Raw genomic sequence first — 20,127 nt, 5'->3', positions numbered from 1 at the left:
GGCGTGCCAGACCTGCCTGCCCGCTCCCTGCCGCCACACCAGCTGGGTGACCTCCGTGGCGTGGCCCCCCTCCACTTCCCCCACGTCTGCGCCCTGTGTGACAAGAAGATCTTCGATCTGAAGGTGAGTGGTTTTAAGTTGCCCCTAGGCATGGTTCAGACCCTTGACCACGCTGTCTGGTGATTGATCTGGCTGCCGGCTCCCGCCCCCCCTTGCTGCCAGCAATCGACACAGAGATGGAAACAAAGAGGAGTGGAAACAAAGGGCTATAGTTTCGCTTAGGGTGTTGGACATCTGTTTCATGGCAATTACTGGGGTTTCAAGATCTGGTTTTGTTCCACATCTTGCTGTGAAAGGCGGTGAGATTACGGCATTGGCGTGAGAAACCCGAGGTCCAGGCTGGGGTTGCAACTCATCTCCTGGGCCCAAAGCACGAGGAGGAGGAGCTTGAAGCCAATCCCCTGCTTCTCAAGCTGGTATTGAAACCACAGACATGCGGTTTCATTTGCCTCTCCCTTTCTCTTTGCGTTTCTGATCCCAAAGATTTCCCCCTAACAGCCTTGTGGAAGTAGCTTGCTTAAACAAAACAATGCACTTTGATAAAATGATTTTAATAATTCCTCTGTTGGGATCTCTTCCTCCTTTTAGTAGCTCTAAGGAAAATGTAGGACTCAGGGTCCCCAGTGACTTTGGCCTGGAAGCAAGAAGCTGCTCAGCGTGTATAGTGCAGACCACAGTCCCACTTCTCTACTGATACTGCCAAGGGAACTCCAAATTCAACCTCACCCTCGAGAAGAAGCTTCCCTGTTGCTCAGACAGCCTGTGTGCTAGGTCATGTTATATAGGTCAGGTCTGGAGAAGCCTCTGAGCCCCACAGCCATACATGGGCGCTGGCTGGCGTTGTTCTGGCCTCCTGGTGAGCCCTGCTCAACAAGTCCTCATGGCCTATTCCATCACATCGCAGGACCGGCACCTAACCGCAGAGGCATCTGTTTTCACATTGATGGTAGCCTGACAAAAACATTACAACAGCATGTATATAGGAAGGAAGACAGCCAGTAAATGAAATAGTACCTGATACTTACACACCCCGCGGTTTTGAGATATCTGAATAGATTTACTCTTTCATGTTTCCCTTTTACTCTTTGAGCAGCTGCTTGCAAAAGAGTTTGCTGTGGTTACTGCAGCTACAGGACTGCTCTGAAGCAGCCCCCACCTAGGGCGTGCTGAGCATTCCTCTGTTTCATCAAACATTTTAAAAGGGCAGGGAAAATGTCATTTTGCTGAGTCTCAGTTGATCTGTTTGATGTTTAATACACTGCCTCATTTGGATCATAGAAGTGCAAATATCTAAATGTACTTTGACAAACATTTTGCGAAAGCAGTGTCCTGGCTGCCCTGTATGCTGAGCACCTTCCTTACAGACATTGCGGGAGCTGAGGGGGCTCAACGCCTTGCAGGATGAGCTCTTCAGCTAGAGTGAAGTAACAGAATTAATAGAAATGTACTGGATTTTAAAAAGTTAATACAGAGAAGCTCTCCTTTTGTAAAGTAGCTGATAATTTAACCTACAAATAACGAATCAGTAAATGCACTGGATGAAGGTGCGCTTGGCTCCAGCATCACAGTTTGATCTTCAGCATCTCAGTATTGTTTTTAGAATAAGGTGAACTGAATGGAGAAGCAATCTCTTGTAAATGTGTCTCAAGATTTTTCCTATGCTCATCATCTCTTTGTTTCAACGTAGGACTGGGATCAGCACATTAAGGGAAGTCTTCACATCCAAAAATGTATGGCTTTTTCAGATAAGTAAGTATTATTTTAGAGACACTCTTCCAACTGAGTTTTTAACAGAGCATCCCTTACATCCAGTGGCTTTACACCAAGAATTTACTGTCTAATAATTATGCTTTAATATTGCTGGCATATTATGCATGCTCCTAAAGATCTTTTCTTTCTTTTCCAGCACTGGTATCCGGTGTGTGTTAAACTCAGCAGATGGAACATTGCATTTATCACCAAATAATGCAGCAGTTTTCAATCCATCTAGTATTGAAGGTGAATGGTTGTATGTGCAATATTTGAAACCGCTTTTTTTTTAGTTGAAAGGGAATTCAGTCTCTGGGGAAAAGTGGACATTTTGAATGAAATGTGATACAAATTTCCAAGGAAGACTTTTTAGAGGTTGTGCACAAAAAGGCTAAGAGCCAATACTGTGCCTTTCAAAGTATGCATTTATTTTTCTTTCAGACAATGACCTCTTTTCACAGTACAATGAAACAGTGTATAATTTGGTGTAGACTACAAAAATAATTTTTGTGTAAATGGGGCATTGCTTACTGAGCACACTAATGCAATTTATGTGAGTCAAGATTTTAATTAAATGTGTGTAATCCATTATTTAGATTATCCACCAAATGTCGGCTCATCTTTTATCACTACGTCAGCAAGATCCTTTGGCCAGCCAGGTCCTACGTTTTCTTCTCCTCCATCAGGGGTAAGAGTGAGTACCTAAGCAAATTGATCTCTGTGCTGAGATTCTTGTATAGAAGCCACTTCTACTTACTGGAATTAAACCCATGAAGGCTTCCTTTTAGATAATAATCTGAATATTCAGTCTGTTATTTCAACTTCCCTGCATCTCTTTTATGCTTTTGATTTTAGACAAATCAGAACTTGATTGCAGTTGTTTTTTTTTTTTAATAGTGCTAAAAATTGTTTACTTGTTAGAGAAATTTGGGGAGGGGAGGCAGATGGTTTTGTGTGTCTCCCATTGACTTTTTTCCCCCATTTTCTGAATCTTTTCAACCCAGGAAGGTCAGCTTCAGCTTGGAATGAAGATTTGGATTAGTTTTTACTTACTCTGAGTATCTATCTCAGCAAGCAGTCTGCAATCTCTCCAGTTATTTATTTGTAGCAATTGTTCTCTGACTCTCCCAAGCTGGGGTCCTTCTCCCAGGTAGCAATAGTGGCAAAGATAGTGGCTGCAGCTTTGCTCAGCGTTACTCACCTCGGGGTCCCAGATCAATTCATTGTACTGGACTAGCTTTTTCTTAGTTTATTTTAGCCTACTACTTGCGTCATCTGCTGCCACTGGTAACCTCTCAGCAAGTTTGCTTTGGTGTACAGCCTTCCATGGTTTAGGTTTGTTAGCCCCCCAGCATTCACCACAGGTCCCCAGTTATATTGCTCTAATGTGCACTTGAATTCCTGGCCCAATAATCAAAAAATGCTAGGGAAAAAAGATAACATTAAAAGTGGTTCTTACACTGACAAAGCAGAAAGATTTTAAAATAATTTTTTTTTTAAAAAAAGCAAGAAAAAAAAGGCAAACAAAGGCAAATCATTTGCATAATGGAAGTACAAAAGTTGTTACAGCTAAAATGAAGCTCAACATGGATCAGAAAGCTACGATTAAAGCTGGAGGCATCAAGGACTCATGTCAGGGCATTCATGGAATAGCAACAGTAATCCAGGGGTTCAAGTTTTCAACTTGTTAGCTTTTGTGCATGTATCCTGATGTGCCCTCAAACACTCTGGAATGGGAGGCTGAGTTGTGTCCCTGTGCCACTCCAGTTCACATTAGGCATTGCTTACAGAAACATCACCCAGATTTGTTTAATGCAACCAATTTTCTGCTGTGTGGTTTTGCTGTGACAGAGGTTATTTGAAGGAGTTTTAGCTTCTGCCTGTCACAGACACTGTGTGCAGGGGAGCAAAGAGCAGCGCTGCTCATGATGGCTGCCTCCAAGGTCAGAGGTGGAGTAGCAGCGGGTGCAGAGGAATGTTCCTTTTCATCATGTCTGTCAACCTCACAACAAATGAAATTACTGCTAATGCCAGTATCAATTCTCCTTAGAGCCTGTCACTATTTATCATCAAAGCTGTCTGCAGAAGACTTGAAGTACTATGAGAGATAAAAGAAACAATATCTTTGATTTTCCTGGACACTGTGAATCCTATTTTTCTTCAGAAGCTCATTGGGTGGAGAGGGAGCTATATTAGAGGTGTTAAAATTGAGTTTGCCAGCTGTCACTCACCCCACAACCCAGGTGCCTTATAATTTATTACACCTTTGCACGGTAGTATTCACTTTCAGCTAAGCTGCTGCCATTTAACTGAGCAGTGGAAGATTATACTTGACCCTGCATGTAATCATAAACAAAGTGTTCAGATTTCTGGAAGAGCTTGCTCTGTGCTGTCCATCTGCAAATAACTCTATCCCTCTTCAAAAGGCCAATGCAGTGCTACAAGTCTTCACTCAGGCATGGAGAGCCATTAGCACTGGAGGGATGGGACTGTCAGTTTCTTATTATCTTTAAAAGAGGTTCATGTGAAGCTCAAGAAAGGGATAAAGAATCCGAAAAAAAAATTAATTTGGGAAAAAAGCTATTAAAAATAAACAAATTGGATCGGTGAAATAATATGGCAAATAGTATGAGGTGCATTTCACTGCTATGCTTGAAATTATTTTTGTAGTAGTTGTCCAGCTGTATTGATAAAGCCTCAGAGACATCGATTGCAAAGAAAGCTAACTTAGCATGTTACTGAAAATTACATTCAACACTTGACACACAACAGCTCCTCTAACTTCCTGACTGTGGATATGGAAGGTGTATATTCCTTTCCTGGCTGTGATTTACAGCTCTATTTAATGAATGGATCCAGTTTAACTTCAATCAGCTGACAAGATTATTGCTTGGTACAGCCCATTGACTTCTGGTATGAGTATGTGACCACTTCTTAATCATGAATTACAGCAGATTTATGGCACAGCATTTTAATTTAAGCCATTGCCAATTGTGCAGGGGGTGGTAACATCTTACAGTCGTTTGATTTAATGTACTGCTGAGCACGTGTCTGAACACGGGCTCTGGAGCCTACGTAGGGAACAGCTAAGTCTTTCTAGTCCCAGAGACTCTTAATATACCAGCTCTAACAGATCCAACAAAACAAACAGGAGGTGCCAGGTGACCTGGGGTGTTCCTACACTGGGGTTGCACTTGCTGTCAGGAAAGTTTCCTTTTCCTCTGCTAGCTGTAGTTGTATTCTTCTGTTGTGCACTACATGCTGCCTTGCCAGATGCACGCAGCCAGCACTTCCTTTTCTATTGAGTTGCTTCATGTTTTTCAGGATCAGGTCTTTGTTATTTTTCTGCAAGAGAAAGTATCTTGCTTCTGGACTTTGGCACTTCTTTGACTTACCTTATGCACCTGGGTAGGCTCTGTAAGATGCAAGCTAAATAGCAGACTACTGTATAATACAGGGTCTTGCTGCAGCAAAAATACACAAAAGGTTAAGTGGCAAAGCCTGGAGAGAAAGTAATGGGATGAAGGTGTAAATAAGATAACATTAGCTCTGTAACTTGTGAACTTGCTGACATGCCAAACATTTGTGATGGCTCTGGTGAACTTGATCCCACAAGATTACGTGATTTGCATCTTCCCTTGAATGGCACAATTTTAACTGAATGTAGAGTTACTTCTTCAGTAAAATCCTAACAGCAGAGATGATAAACAGGGAAGTAGTCTGGGTAGACTTAATCCTAAGGGAGCAATGTTTTGCATGTTATCAGCTGGGGTAAAGTATGCTCTTCTGTGAGTATACCCTGATGCCTCTTTGCACAAGGAGTATAGAGCCTGCTTTCCTTGTCAGGGAGAAGGGCAGTTCTTTGGGAACTGCCCCAGCACTCCAAAACAGACCTCCACCCTTGGGGAAGCGATTACCACACTGGTGGCCATGTGCCTGTGCCAGCCCAATTTGGGAGCTCTGCCTCTCTGCCTGTCCAGTGGTCACTATGTCCGCAGGGGATAAGTCCCTCCTACCATGTGTTGTTGCAATGAGAGAGGAAAGTAGTAAGTTTTCCAACCTGAGGTACAGCTGAGTGTCCTCTGACGAGTTAAGTGGGGTCACTTTTACTGCCGACCCAGTCTGTTCCACCAGGGCAGAAGGAGCCTCTGCTATCCTGAACACCTCCGTGGTCACCTAAGCTGGTGTCTAACATCCATAAATTCAGCAGGGACTGCAGTGAGCATCTATTTCAAATTCCAGGCACCACCAGCCCCACATAAATGGGCATTCTTTGAACACTTGAAAGTACTAATTTTTTGTGCATTGCTTGTAAATTATCTGCTAAGGGCCTTTTAAGGGCTTTAGTAGTGTACAGTGCCCTCATGTGTGGGCAAGGCACAGAGTCCCAGTGGGCAGACAGATGTAGATGGGATAAGGAAGGCTATCTGACTTGGCAGAGGAGCCATAGGGGTTATGGTGGCATACCAGATGGGTACTGGCCCCACAGGGAGCTGATCAGGAGGGGATGAGACCTCCCCGTGACAGGGGCACCCTATGTCTGCAAACACCGAGGGGCCTCCAGACTCTCACTGGTGCTGAGTACAGCACAGTGACCAGTGCCCCTGGCAGCCCAGCCCTCTGCTGTGACATGCCAGGGAGCTGAAGCCCTGGAGTCCATAAGGTTTGAGGTGGCAAGTTAGCTTTTGCAGCAATATTCTTAATCCTGTTTGAATAAGAGCATCCCTTCTAGAAATCCTCTCTGGATTTTGTAATGTCCAGGGGTGGAGAGTCCATTGCAAGCTGCACTGCAGTTAAATATTTCCCTTCCTATTTGTGTTTCTAAACCAGGATATTAAAATACAAGGTTTTAAAGAAGAATATTTGTCCTTAATAACAGGTGTGCAGAACAGAACGCTTCATTTTTTGCAGAAATGTAAGGTCTTATCTAGTGGATGGAATATCTAAGATAAAAACATTGTATTGAGTTGTTTTTTTTCCCCAGTTTCCTCAGAGGAAATCTACACTGGGTCGAGTTGTTCACATCTGCAACCTTCCCGAGGGAAGCTGCACAGAGAATGATGTCATTAACCTGGGCCTCCCATTTGGGAAGGTCACCAACTATATCCTCATGAAATCCACTAATCAGGTACTGTGCATTTGGGGTCACTGGTATTGGTGTCTGTTGGCATAAAGACATATTGATATGAAAACAGAGTCTTTGGGGAAAATATAGGGGTTTTTTGTAATAGAAACTTAAATATATGAAGCCTGCTCTTAAAGTAAAAAAAAAATAAGGTGTTTGCAGAATGAGGTGGTATAAACATGACCACTGCCTTATAGTTCTTGTTAAAAAACCCCAGAAATTTCATTGAAGAAGTGTTGTAAAACTGTACATTTTAAAAATAATTAATAATCAATAATATTAATAATTTTTTTTTAAAGTGAATAAACTTGTCCTTCTCTCAGCCATTAGTTAGGGTTACTTTCAGACTTCTCCTGTTCTGTTTGGGAGATTTTTATTGCTTTCGTACCCAAAGTTGCACTGGGCATTGAAGAGCGACTCGCACTCTAGCCTGGTTCAGCTGTCCTAGACTGTTTGCTGGGCTGTTGTTACAGCAGAGGCAGGTCCCACAGTGGTGTAATTGCAGTCACAGGCTGGTGGCAGAGCCCCCATGATCTGGTGCACATGTGCTAAAGGAGGCTGGGCCTTTACAGGGAGCACTGACACCCCACTTGCTCCCTTTTAATCTGCACCAGATTGTAGTAGAGCTCCTTCTTCAAGGTACCTTCAGTCTACCTTAAGTAGCTTGTCTATAAGTGGTGGTAGGCTGGGAAGACTAGAAAATCTTCTGTCACATACCTGCAGCAGACAGGACAGGTGGATGTAGAATCCATGCCAGAGGGCAAGTTTGAGATTGTTATGTTTCAAAATGAAGTCATTACACAGCTGTGAGTATGTTCCTTGACTGGTTAAACTGCAGTCACATCGAATGCAAATTTTGTGTAAATAAAAGTGCTAGTTAACATCACTCAGGTTTTTTAAACTCTTTTTTTGGCTTTGTTTTGGCTGCTTATGCTCTGATATTCTGCTTTTATCTGGATCCCTTGCAATTCTGCAAGAAACAGCTGACAATCTTGGGAGCAGTGAATGCTGCAGTGTTGCAGTTCTGCATCCTGTCAGCAGCCAACCATGGTGTAGAAGCACCAGTGAGGAAACAGGGGAAAGGTGATGTTTTCATATATTGAGAAAGATTGGATCCCAGTCATTTAGTTTTTAACTGAACTGGCTTCCAAAGTTGCATATCAGCTTTAACAGCTGGGTTGAAACCGTTATTTGCAGTTAAAAGGAGACTGAGCAATGGACTTAGTGTTGCTATTTCAGCTCCAGGGCTGGAAAGCTACCTGGTTCTGTACTGTCAAGACATTTTGCATGAGAAGAATCCAAACAAAAATTATTGTGCTGCCTTTTCTGTCTTATACTTTGTATTTTTAATAATGTAGTAGATTTTTAAAGCTCTCCCCATTTGTGCTAGGCCTTTCTGGAAATGGCTTACAGTGAAGCAGCACAAGCCATGGTGCAGTACTACAAAGAAAAACCTGCTATGATAAATGATGACAAGTTACTTATTAGGATGTCTAAAAGATACAAGGAATTGCAGCTGAAGGTAAGGTAGTCATTCCTGATCAGATTTCCTGAGTTTCCATGGCACGTCCTGGAGAATACGTCTAAAAATCTTTGCTGATTACTGATCTCTAATTAATGCTTTAATATTATGGAAAAAGAAATAAAGAAAGATAAATTAATAAATGTGCGTTAAAGATCTTTTATACTTAGCTGCTTGCTCTTGTTCTAAATTTTAACTCTTGTAAGAGATCCCATTTTCTCTGGTCCTCTCATACCATTGTTTCAAAAATCCCTTCTGAGCTTCCTTCTGGGCAGGCTCCCCACAGTGCTTGGTCTAACCAAGGTCTGAAACACAGCCATGTGTAAGATACAACATATCAGCAAAAACAAGTCAGGCAGTAAGCCTGAAGCAAAGCTTTTCACTACTTGCATGCTTGAGCCATAGTACAATCTCTATACCAAGCAGTGGTGGCAGGGCTAAACATCACACTGATTTCTTTTTCTTTCTTTCTTGTGAATGACCTCAATTAAAAAGGATACTTTTTTTAATTATTATTTTTTACATAGAGTCAGAACAGAGCAATAGTCTTGGGGTTTTCTGTAGAGCGTGTGACATTTCTGGTGTGAACACATGAGTGTTACCCCAAAATCACTGCTCTTGTGAGCATATTTATGGAAGCTTATATACTACCATGTGTAATGCTAAGAGAGTATTTTTTTTTATGGAGACTTGGACTGGAACTGGCAATGCAGAGCTGAGAAGGTTCATATTGTATTATCTAACACAGCACAAAGTTATTTTATAAAATAACTCTGTAGTGTTCCAAGTTAAGAGGTTCAGGGGACTTTCATGAGCCTTGAGGAAAAACAAGTAACTCAGTTTGGTTTGACCTTTGGAAAAGTCTCTTTCTCTCTTGTACATGTATAATAGTGTAAGAAGACTTAAAGGAGTTGCCAAAAGTCCGTAAACCCGGGCAATCTTTCTTAGTGTGGTGAGGTGAAGGATTTCAGATGTAAGGTGGCAGAGACTGTGCATCTTAACGTAGAGGCGGAACAGGAATTACCCAGGAGGGTGTGGGAGTTTGCCTAGATTTCAGGAAGATTTTCAGCCTTTCCAATGGCAGTTTTTCAGGTCATGGAATTATTTTTCTCTGCCTGAGCAGAAGCCCTTTCTCTTTGTTAAAAACAAACAAACAAACAGAAGTGCAACACGGAAGGGAGGATATGCATGAGCTATTTACCACTACAAACTGCTCTGAGTTCCTGCATGATTATGTTGCTCAGCTGTGCATGCTCCAAGTGTTTGACGAATTGCGAGCACTCCAGCCTGGAATAGTGCATCTTTTGTAAATGATCTTGAATCTCAAGTAATCAGCACTTCCTGTATGCATCTTTCTTACACTTAGCTTTTCTGAAGCCCTCATGTCTAAACATAGTCTTTTAGAGCTATACTCCAGAATGAGCTAAACTCTGAGATGAAGAGAAGACAGTTCATTCCTAGAGGGCCAGAGATAGGCTGCTATACATATTTAATTCAGATATTAGAAAAATTATCTAGTTTGTTTCCTCTTAGATCCAATTCCTAGAAAATACTCTGTAGTGGATGTGTATCAGGGAAGGACAAGCTAGTTTTCGAAGCCTGTTACAGCAGCAGAGTGTGAGGAGACAGTGCTGCAATGTAGTGGAGCAAATTTTTCATTTGTATCCTTCTACTGCTTTGATTGTGTCATTGCGATACCAGCTGCAGAAAAGACTGTAACCACAACACTGAAAACAAATATTTCTCAGTAGTAGTGTAATTAAATGATGCATGGATGCTGTTTCTTGAAGGACAAATCACCTGTATTAGCTTGGAGAGTAGTGCAGCATGCTAAACAGTGTCTTTGTCTTATTTAGAAACCAGGTAAGAACGTGGCTGCTATCATCCAGGACATCCACTCACAGAGGGAGAGGGACCTGCTGCGTGAAGTGGACAGGTAAAGTTTCTCCATAGTTTGGAACGGGGACCTGGATAAGTCTGTGAACCTGCAGGTAGAAAAAGCATTATCTGTATGCTTCCCTCTCTTATCTCATTTGCTTTCCTAATTTGGATCTCACTTCAACTCACTGCAAAAAATATAAGTGAGTATAATAGTAGGTATAGGGCCTATATAATGAGATCAGATTGAAACTGTGCATGTTATGAAAATAAATGTACTCTTTCCTATTGATGATGATCACTCAGAAAATAGGCCTGGTACGTGAAGAACACACAAATGAAGGTGTTCCACTCTCCTCCCCCTAGAGTGAAAAGCCTAAAGGCTGGGGGTGCTGTGAAACCTAGTGGGAAGGAGCCGGTCGAGATTAAAATGTCATTGGGTATGTTTCTGATCTGTCTGACTTCTGGGCCTTCCATCAAAAATGGAGAGGAATCTCAGTCCTAAAACACCTCTTTTAAACAGGTGACCTTTGTCACTTTTGTCTCAGAGATGCCCTAGACAAGTAAGTACTAAGGGTACAGACATTAGGGTCATTGTAAAGGGATTAACATATAAGCTTTTAATGCTAAACCCCTATGAGACACTTTTAAGAATTAACAAATATATTCTTGATGGATCTGTGGGGTTTAGTTAAGCTCTGTGGATATGCTGCTGCCTTTTCTCCTGTTCACTGCGTTTGCAGCTGTGCAGTGCCTGTCTGTGAAAGACCTGGGGTCTCAAGTTCACAGCCACCAGGGCAGTCCCCACGTGTTTCCAGTGTACAAGAACTTGGTAGACCACAGTAGATCAGCCAGTTACAGCTGCCTTTTCCCTTCGCAGCAGGTATGGCACGGAGAGGCCCCGCTCTCGCAGCCCCATAAGCCGCTCCCTGTCGCCCCGATCCCACACGCCCAGCTTTACTTCCTGCAGTTCACCCCACAGTCCGATGGGGACCAGCAGGACCGACTGGGGAAATGGGAGAGAGTCATGGGATCAGTCCCCGTATTCTCGACGGGAAGAGGAAAGAGACAGCAGAGAATGGCGAGAGAATGGGGATGAGAAGAGGGACAGGACTGACACGTGGGTACATGAGAGGAAACATTATTCCCGACAGCTGGACAAGTTTGATTTGGATGAACGGATTGAAGGAGGCAGAGGGCACAGAGAAAAATATTTAAGGAGTGGTTCCCCTGGCTCCCTTCACCCTTTATCTGGCTACAAGAGCAGGGAAGATGACTATTACCGAAAAACCTCTAAGTCAAAACCTGACAAGTTTCAGAGGCAGCTGCAGGATTTACCTGGGAGATCTAAGAGAAAGGAAGAGGCAAAGTTAAGGGAACGCAGGCATTCTTACAGCGAGGACGCTGCCAGGGAGGAGGCAGCTGAACAGAAGCACAGCAAAGCATCTGAGGGCTCCAGGCAAAAACAAAGTGATAAGAATAAAGTGAAGAAAGCTGAAAAAGACCAAGAGGAAGATGCTGCTGCTGAAGGCAGTGATGTGAAGGAAACCAAACCTCCCAACAATGAGGTAAACAGAGATCTCAGTTTGTGTGTAAGAAGAAGGTAAATGCTGAAGTAATGTATTTTATGAAATATTTTAGATCAGTTGTTGCGGATGTGGTGCTGGTGACGTGCAATGTTTTGCCATGATAAAATCAGGGGATATAGTCTTGGAAGAGATCTTGGGAGGTCATCTTCTCCACGTCTTTTCCCAGATCGTGCAGATCTATTATAGCTTTGCAGTGTTGGGAGCATGGACATTGTGCATCAAGCACAGAACCTCTGGGTAACCAGTGAGATGAAGGGGACAGATTACTCCCAACAAAACCTAGATAATCTGCTGTTTGCATGCAGGTTGTGTGTGCAGGGACAATTGCCCTACTGCTCTCTAAGTCTGTGCAGAATACCCCATAGCTGCTCTCTCTGCATCCATCACCTGCTTCCACTGCCTGTGATGTGGATTGGGCCAACTGGGAATTAAGTAGTATTTTACCACTTAATTATGAGCCTTGAGAGATGCACAATATTTGTAGGACAATACAGGGAACTGGTTGTTATACTGCTAAAATAGGGAATGAACTTTTAATGAGGAACATTTTCTTTTTGGTCAACTCAGCAGAGCAGTTGGTTTCTATTAATCATATGTCCCTACCCTCAGCTGTGGCAGGGATAATTCACACCACTCCCTTCAATGTGCTGGCAGGAGTCTCTTCCCATGGCAGAACCACTGTAATTTTACAGGCTCACCTGAAAAATTACAGGATCTCTGGAGAAATACTCCCAGTTGGTAAAGTGGCAGCATTTTTGGGTTTGATTCTCCACTGGGAAAAAGTGGAGAGGGAACAGATCAAGATGCCTCATTCGCTCAGTCCCAGTACAGCCCACGCTCATATCCCCACCCTATGGGGATCTTGTTACTGGCTCTTGGCCACCTCACCTCCCCCAGTCCCCCCTGGTGAGACACAGCCGCCGTCCACCCCTGGGGATGCTGGCACAGGAGGCTGCAGAGCTGCTTTGCTGACCAGGGGTCCTTCTCTAGTTTGTGACTTTGGGCTGCCAGAGCCATCTTTGGTTGTTTTTAGTTGACCTTGCATTCGTTCTGGTCATGTGCAGGCGAAGTTGGTGGAAATCTCTGGATCTTGTACCTCAGCTAGCCTCTGTAACAGGCAGCAGCACTACCTCATGCCATAGATATGGGTGTCTGTACCACCTTTTGTCATCTTTCTCCTTCAGCTGGTGATGGATGGTTCCTTGGGAGGAGATGTTAGAGAGAAATGTCAGACAGCATCCTAAATCACCAGGGTTGCACACTCCTCTGCATGTTTTTCAAGTTATTTTCAAGTGACTTTTTAACAAAGGCAGATCTCTCCAGTGACTACTGCTAACAATTTATTTTAAAAGAAAGAAATAGGTTTGAATGTCTTGAACTCACACTTTTGCTTTGCCCCTCTTTTACCAATGCCAAGTAGTACTGTGGTTTTGTCCTTTTTTTTGTGCAAGCAGTTGCATTCTTGACTGATCCTATCTTGACTGATCATCAATTAATGAAACAATTAAAGTCTTTTGCAGAGTTTTAACGCTGCTGCTCTCCTTACCATGTCTGAGCCAACATAACAGATGTGGGTAGAGAACAGAGGAGTGGAGGCTGGAAATTTTTAACAAATTCACATTCTCCCCCAGCTGTCTTCTAGCCAATTCTATGATGTAATTTACATCTCTCTAATTTTGTTTTAATTTCTTTTTCTTAATTCTTATTTGTGCAGCTTTGCTAATGAAATTCAGTTCTTGGGTCTTTTCCACAGCCCAGTTGACTTGCATAATCTTTAGAAATAAAGAATGTGACCTTGTAGTGACTTTGCTTCCCTAAACCCAGAATAGAAACATAATAGAGCACGACTGTGTGTTGCCATACATGTATATGTTGTATTTATTTTAGCTTGGAAAAGAGGAGCAAGTTCCAGAGAAGAGTTCGCCTTCAGCTGATAAACAAGGAAAAGAATCTGGAGAGATTCTGGAAAACACAAGAAAAGAGAAGGTTGGTGACACATTGTTGGTGCAACTTCCACGACAAAATGAGTGAAACCCCAGGTTTGGTAGCCTGTTCTCCCAACTGAAATATTAAACCCTCACGGAAAGGCCCGTAAGGGGGTTATAGAAGGGGGTTGTCTAAATTAATTTGTCTTATCTTGACCTCTGCTTTAAGGGATAGCTTTTCCTGAAGTCTCCAGAACACTTTTTTTAGCTGCTCTTTGCCCATGTGTATTACTTCACATGCGTAGCCCTTGGCACTGACAACTGTAAGTAACGTATGCCTAAGTGAACTGTGTGACTCTGTAAACCGTGCCCAAAAATAGGAGATGTGGGCTGTTGGTGGAGAAGGAGGGGAGTAACAATGAAAACTTTTCAGAGCATTAGCCTTAGATGGACCATGGATAGTAGCCTCTTCTGATCGTTTCTGGTTTTAATTAAATAATGTCTTTACAGCACCCCTACTGCAGCATCGCAGTCGGGGACAGCAATGTCCTTGGAATTCCTCCAGCTTCATATCTGTAGGGTCATGGGTTGATGGTCAGATATGGAAGCTATTGATATCTGTTGCTGTAGAAAACTGATCTCCTGGCAAGAACAGTGTCAACTCCCAGAGTTTTCATGCTGTTTTAAGATTCTAGGAGGGGAAGTGTGGGAATGGCCAAAGAGGAGGAGAATACAGATTATTAATAGATTATGTGTACACCATGAGTCTAGGAGTTGAAATCTAAGCTGCAAGTGTGTTTTAAAAGTCACATATACCTTAAAATTCTAATACTTCTAAAGTCCAGTATTAGTGCCTGAGTCCTGTAAGTCAGTAACTGCATGTATGAGGTATTTTAGATTATGTAACTTGGAGTATATCTGTAAAACTGATTTTTCTTAAGGTCTAAGTCAATCTCTACCAACATAGTCCCTGGCAGAGGGCTCTTGCTGGTGGAAGGAAGTGACTACAGAAGGTAGACACTTTTTCTCAGTCACTGTAGGAATTTAAAGGAGCTAGTCCAGCAAAGTGAAAGCCACAGTGGCTAGATGGAGGTTCAGTATATTCTCATTGTTCTGACTATTTCTCACCATCCTGGGATGGAGGTGGAGAAAGGGGAGAGGTTCATTTCCTTGGGGATCACGTAGTAAAGTCAGTCACATAATGAAGTGTAACAGGTTGTGCCTTGTTCCACTGCTTAGAGAAAAGTAACAAACAGGAGACTGGAGAGACTATAATCCCCAAGGCAGTTACAGAATCTCCACAAAATGAAGGTTGTGTGATATTTAAAAAGAGATTACTTGTTCTTGTGCATAAGTTTTAAAATCACAACACCAAGGCATATTGGTTTTTGAAACTAAAATACAAGAGAGGTTAGGCATGGCCAGATCAAAGTTCTTCCTGGTTACTAATGTTCAAAGCCCATTTTTTAACTGTGGTGATCTATAATCACTGATCTCTCTGATGTTTTACATCTTTGTGACAGGACCGAGACTGGGAGAGTGGAAGTGAGGTAGAAGGTGAGACCTGGTATCCTGCTAACATGGAGGAATTAGTGACAGTAGATGAAGTGGGAGAAGATGATTTAATTATGGAGCCGGATATAACTGAGCTTGAAGAAATAGTACCAGTTGATCAAAAAAATAAAACCGCTTCAGAAATGTGTCCCTGTATGTCAACCGTGTTAGAACTGAAAAACGATCACAGCCACTTAACCAGGAGTGAAGACAAATTTACCCATAAAGCTTTAGAGACAAACTTCAGATCAGCAAAGGGCAGTGTAGCTTCTAGCGGCTGTCAGGATGATGAGGAGGATGATGATAACGATGATGCTGTAACTGAAGCATCAAGCCTAAATCTGGACCCTGAGCAGAAGCCAGAGGAATTGCAAGAAGACCAATCTGCTAAGGAGTCTGATCCCCAGCAGAAGGAAGGAAAAATTGATAAGAGCTCTGACACTCGCTTAGAGCCCGAAGATCACCATATACCTTCTGTTCATCTGAAAGAAGAGACTCTCCAGCTCCCTGATACATTTATAGACGATTACAAACAGATGGGATCACAAGGAGCTGAGAGCAGAGGAGTTATGGAAATGCTTGTTAAAAACGCTAGCGAAGAAACAAGACACGGAAGCCAAGAGTGTCCAGAGGCCAAGGGTAACTACTGTTTTTTTTTCATTTCAGCCCACAGAGAGCCTTGCATGTTTTCTCTGACAGTAGACTGAAATTTATTGCTAACAAGAATAAATGTTGCTAATAGTATCAAGACTTGTCCTTGGAGCAGCTCAGTAAAAGAACCCCGGTGCCTTTTGCCAAGCTAAACCATTAGAGGCTCTTAGCTGAATAGTGTAAAGGAAATATGATAAGCAGCTTGCAAGCTTTCTGAAAGGCATAAGCTGCTATAATTGTCATGTCAAGGTTCACATGAGTTTAGATGAACTCTTTCAGTGCCCTGCTAAATTTATTTTGAATTGTCAATGGAAGGAGTGACAGTCTCTGAAGGTCAACAGAAAAGTATCTGTAATGTCTGGCTGGCTCCTGGACAAGGTGGGTATTCTTACACACTGTACTGAAGTGTTAGTAACATGGAAATCATCCGTAGGTTGTGACTTCTCAGTCCCTGTTCACACAAACATGTACCTTTTGTCAGGACTTGCCTTATCACCTCCTGTTATCTACCACATGCTGCCTTTAGTATAGCTGATAGGACATGCTGGGAGATAATGCCAATAAATGTAATCATAGCTGCCTGTTAATATTTTAGCTGTCAGGAAAAAAAAAGATCTTAAGTGTCTGAAAGTGAGTTCAGTTCCTTGCCACACTTTCAAATGGAACTTGAGTGAATGGGCTGTGTATAATGAGGGGAAGTGGAAAACAACATACATGTTGGCCAGGATTGCTCTTTTTTGTTGCTGCTGGAGTCTGTGTGAAGGAGAAGGGTTTGTGAACAGAAGTTGCTGGAAGATTTTTGAGGGTGCAGTTTTCCACAAGAAAATTATGGAACATTTAATATGAACATCTGATTTTGAGCTAACTTCTTCCTCCAGGACAGATTTGAAACTCACTCAGTTTTCAATACTTACCTGTTTGACCTGAAGACACCTTGCCAGGCTTTGCATATTTGGAGATAACACTGCCCTGCAAATTCCCTGGGACTGGGAATGGCAAGGTTGGCTCCCCTGTGCTGCCCACTTCACGGGCAGACAGCTGACGAAAGAGTTGGGTATCCCAAGAGCAGAGTTACTTCAGTGTTTTCAGCATCTCAGATTCCAGCTTGCCAGCAGGGAGCCTGGAAGCTCCAGGGGAGCTTGTGCTTCCCAGGTTTCTGCCACGGAGTTGGAATAACTTAAATGGGACTTAGGTTGCCACAAAGGCCCTGGATGTCTTAAGAAGAACTAACTAAAGCTTGAGGGTTTTACAGGATCTCTGCTGCAGATTTGGAAACCTGGGGTGGGCTTAAAGATAACTTGAAAGCCAACTAGTCAGGATTTGATATTATTTTCTTTTTAATTGTGTAATAGACATATTTAAAACAATGAAGAAAAATGCATTTTCATAGAAACTGCAGATCTTGGAACTAAAGACTTGAAAATTGAAAGACAGGAAGGGTTTGGTTTGGGAAAAAATATATTTGTTTTATGAGAAAATATATCCCTTAGAATCATTCTATGATTCTATATCCCTTACCTAGGTGAAATTTGCAATGCAATAGAAATTTCAGCAGGGTAAGGGAACTAGTTCTTTGATGTAAGAACTGAAGAATAGGAGCCAGACCAGATTATCTCTAATTCTGTTGCTCTCTGATAACAAATTTATCTTTTTATCTTTTTTTTTTTAAATAAAAGCAATTCACATGTTGAGAAGGGACAGCACCTGTTCTTTTGACTGGCTTTATCTGCCTCAGCAAATCAACCCACTCTTTTCCACACCTTGAATCTCCTGCCTGTGTCCATTAACATCAGTCAGCAGGGACCAATCATCCCATCCCTACTGGCCAGGAACCAAAATCTTCAAGTGGCCAAGAGCCACAAAGCAGAAACTGTCCCTTGGAGAGCTGAGGATGGGAGAAGAGTGGTTCCAGGGAGAGGATGACAATGGTGCTGCAGGGGTCCTACCAGAGGAAGGTTTGCTCTGCCCATGCAGCTCCTTAGGCAGTTTGGGGATTTGCTCTCAGCAGGTCCTGCTTTCTCTGCCCCCTCCTTTCTCAGCAGCCCCCGTGTTAGCCCAGATCCATCACTGGTCATGCAACACCATACGTGGTTATGGAGCTGCAGTCAGACCATGCTTGTGGCAGAGGCACATATAATCACAGAATCACAGAATGTCAGGGATTGGAAGGGACCTCAAAAGATCATCCAGTCCAATCCCCCTGCCAGAGCAGGAACCTAAATGAGATCACATAGAAAGGCGTCCAGGCGGGTCTTGAATGTCTCCAGAGAAGGAGACTCCACAACCTCCCTGGGCAGCCTGTTCCAGAGCTCCGTCACCCTTATAGACCTATTCAGAGATTAAAATATGAAAAGAATAAACATAATGAAAGTGAAATTAGAAATAGAAAAATGGTCTGCTGGGAGAAATAGGAGTGACTGCACAGTGTAGTGTACCTGTTGGAGTTGCATTTTTTGCAGATTTTACTTCGTTGATAGATCCACCCAGAAAGTGTTCCCGAGAAGTTTACAAACATCTCTTTAAACTAATGAACTGTTTTCATTCAATGCATTTATTCATTTGTTAAGCAAATTCTAGGTACCTGGAAATGAGATCTCTGGAATACCCGGAGGTAGATTCTAAAAGAAGACCCTCTCCTCCAGGCTGGGAGCAAGAGGACGTCTTCACCGAACTCAGCATTCCCCTGGGTACGTTCGGACGCCCAAGCTGCTCTCGGCCTGCGATGCCGCCCACTGCAATACCTAGAGCTTACAACAAGATGTCACTTTAAGGCTACTTGCTATATTTATTTTTCAGAACAGATGTGAAGGAACAGGGTATGCGACAGAGGGGTAGCTGTTGAAAGAAACGGGCTTCTGATTATAGATCATTGCTAATTTCACGCCAGATGAATGGCAAAAGATAGCTGTTAATGTCGCTGATGGGATAAAATCAGTTCCCTTGGCCTATATATGAAATATATATGAAAAATACTTAGTAATTTAAAAGTCTCTGTCATAAAAGTATTGACTATACTTTCAGTATAAGCAAAGTATTGGTTTTACTGTGTAAACACTGATCATGAGTAAAACACCTTGAAGAAGTACATCCTAAGGAGCAATCTGTATAACTGAAGCATTAATTTAATGCTAAGATGACTATTACTGTTCTAGCCATTGGGGTTATCCAGTGCAGTTTCCAGTCAATATTATGCACAAGAAGGTACATTTTTAAATATATATGATATTTAAGAGAAAAGTGGAAAATGTATTTGCAATGCACAGAATTTTAAACTGCAGCTCAGTATTGCAAAATTAGGGAAATCAGAGCAGTAAATCCAGGATTCAGTCTTCTATCTATGTCATTTAACTGAACAGCACTTTCTTTTTCTTTGAAAACAAGTTTATTGTGGAGGGGAAGGGTTTCAACTGACATTTGAATGTAATTCAGAATTTCTCAATAGGTGTGGAATTTGTGGTGCCTAGAACTGGGTTTTACTGCAAGCTCTGTGGACTCTTCTACACAAATGAAGAAACAGCAAAGACAAGTCACTGCAGAAGTACTGTTCACTACAAAAATCTTCAGGTAAAAACACACTTGAAACTAGCTTAACAACTAGCTTATGGGGTTGACTGGGCATTAAGGTAGATGATGCTACAAAAAATGAGTTTTTATGCTGTGGACAGAATTCAGAAAAAAATTTAGCAATTTAGATAAGCAAAACATTTCAGTAGTTCCAAATGTTATCACACTGATTGCTCACTCCCAGTTGCTTGAAATCAACGTCTGGATCATAAATAAAATGGGACCAGGTGGTAATACTGTTTTCTCCTCTATATTTGGTCCTTGTCACTAGCACAGCCTGCAACTCAGATCTTTAATTCTCTGTTCTTGAGGGTCCCAGGTATTTGTACCACTGGGAGTGAGCCCAGCAGCAACGTTTCTTATTTCTTAATTTAATGAGCATTAAACATGCCACTTGTTTAATAACGTTGCCAGACTTATCTTTGCGTTAGCGTGTATTCCTGCAGCGTGTCTCAGCACGCAGCACTTGGTGACACACGGGCTCTCCGAGGCATTTCCTGTGACCCGCTG

The 20,127-nt window shown here is 42.4% G+C and overlaps 1 protein-coding gene across 1 annotated transcript in view; it reads left to right on the top strand.

The window, feature by feature from the left end:
* Positions 1 to 19,617, top strand: part of LOC104531378 (RNA-binding protein 20) — a gene marked incomplete at its 3' end in the record, with an annotated part of 99,886 nt that extends 80,269 nt beyond the window's left edge. The window contains exons 4-15 of the mRNA XM_029087042.1: positions 11 to 123; positions 1,748 to 1,809; positions 1,967 to 2,058; positions 2,406 to 2,497; positions 6,794 to 6,937; positions 8,325 to 8,456; positions 10,313 to 10,392; positions 11,215 to 11,902; positions 13,811 to 13,909; positions 15,372 to 16,041; positions 18,621 to 18,740; positions 19,496 to 19,617. Of these exons, the coding sequence (XP_028942875.1) occupies positions 11 to 123; positions 1,748 to 1,809; positions 1,967 to 2,058; positions 2,406 to 2,497; positions 6,794 to 6,937; positions 8,325 to 8,456; positions 10,313 to 10,392; positions 11,215 to 11,902; positions 13,811 to 13,909; positions 15,372 to 16,041; positions 18,621 to 18,740; positions 19,496 to 19,617 (2,414 nt within the window). The remainder of the gene's footprint in view (positions 1 to 10; positions 124 to 1,747; positions 1,810 to 1,966; positions 2,059 to 2,405; positions 2,498 to 6,793; positions 6,938 to 8,324; positions 8,457 to 10,312; positions 10,393 to 11,214; positions 11,903 to 13,810; positions 13,910 to 15,371; positions 16,042 to 18,620; positions 18,741 to 19,495) is intronic.
* Positions 19,618 to 20,127: the final 510 nt, after the last annotated feature.

This window comes from Antrostomus carolinensis, unplaced genomic scaffold (genome assembly GCF_000700745.2).
Source record: "Antrostomus carolinensis isolate BGI_N321 unplaced genomic scaffold, ASM70074v2 scaffold12579, whole genome shotgun sequence".
Lineage (NCBI taxonomy): Eukaryota > Metazoa > Chordata > Aves > Caprimulgiformes > Caprimulgidae > Antrostomus > Antrostomus carolinensis.
This window is presented reverse-complemented; position numbering and strand designations above follow the sequence as displayed.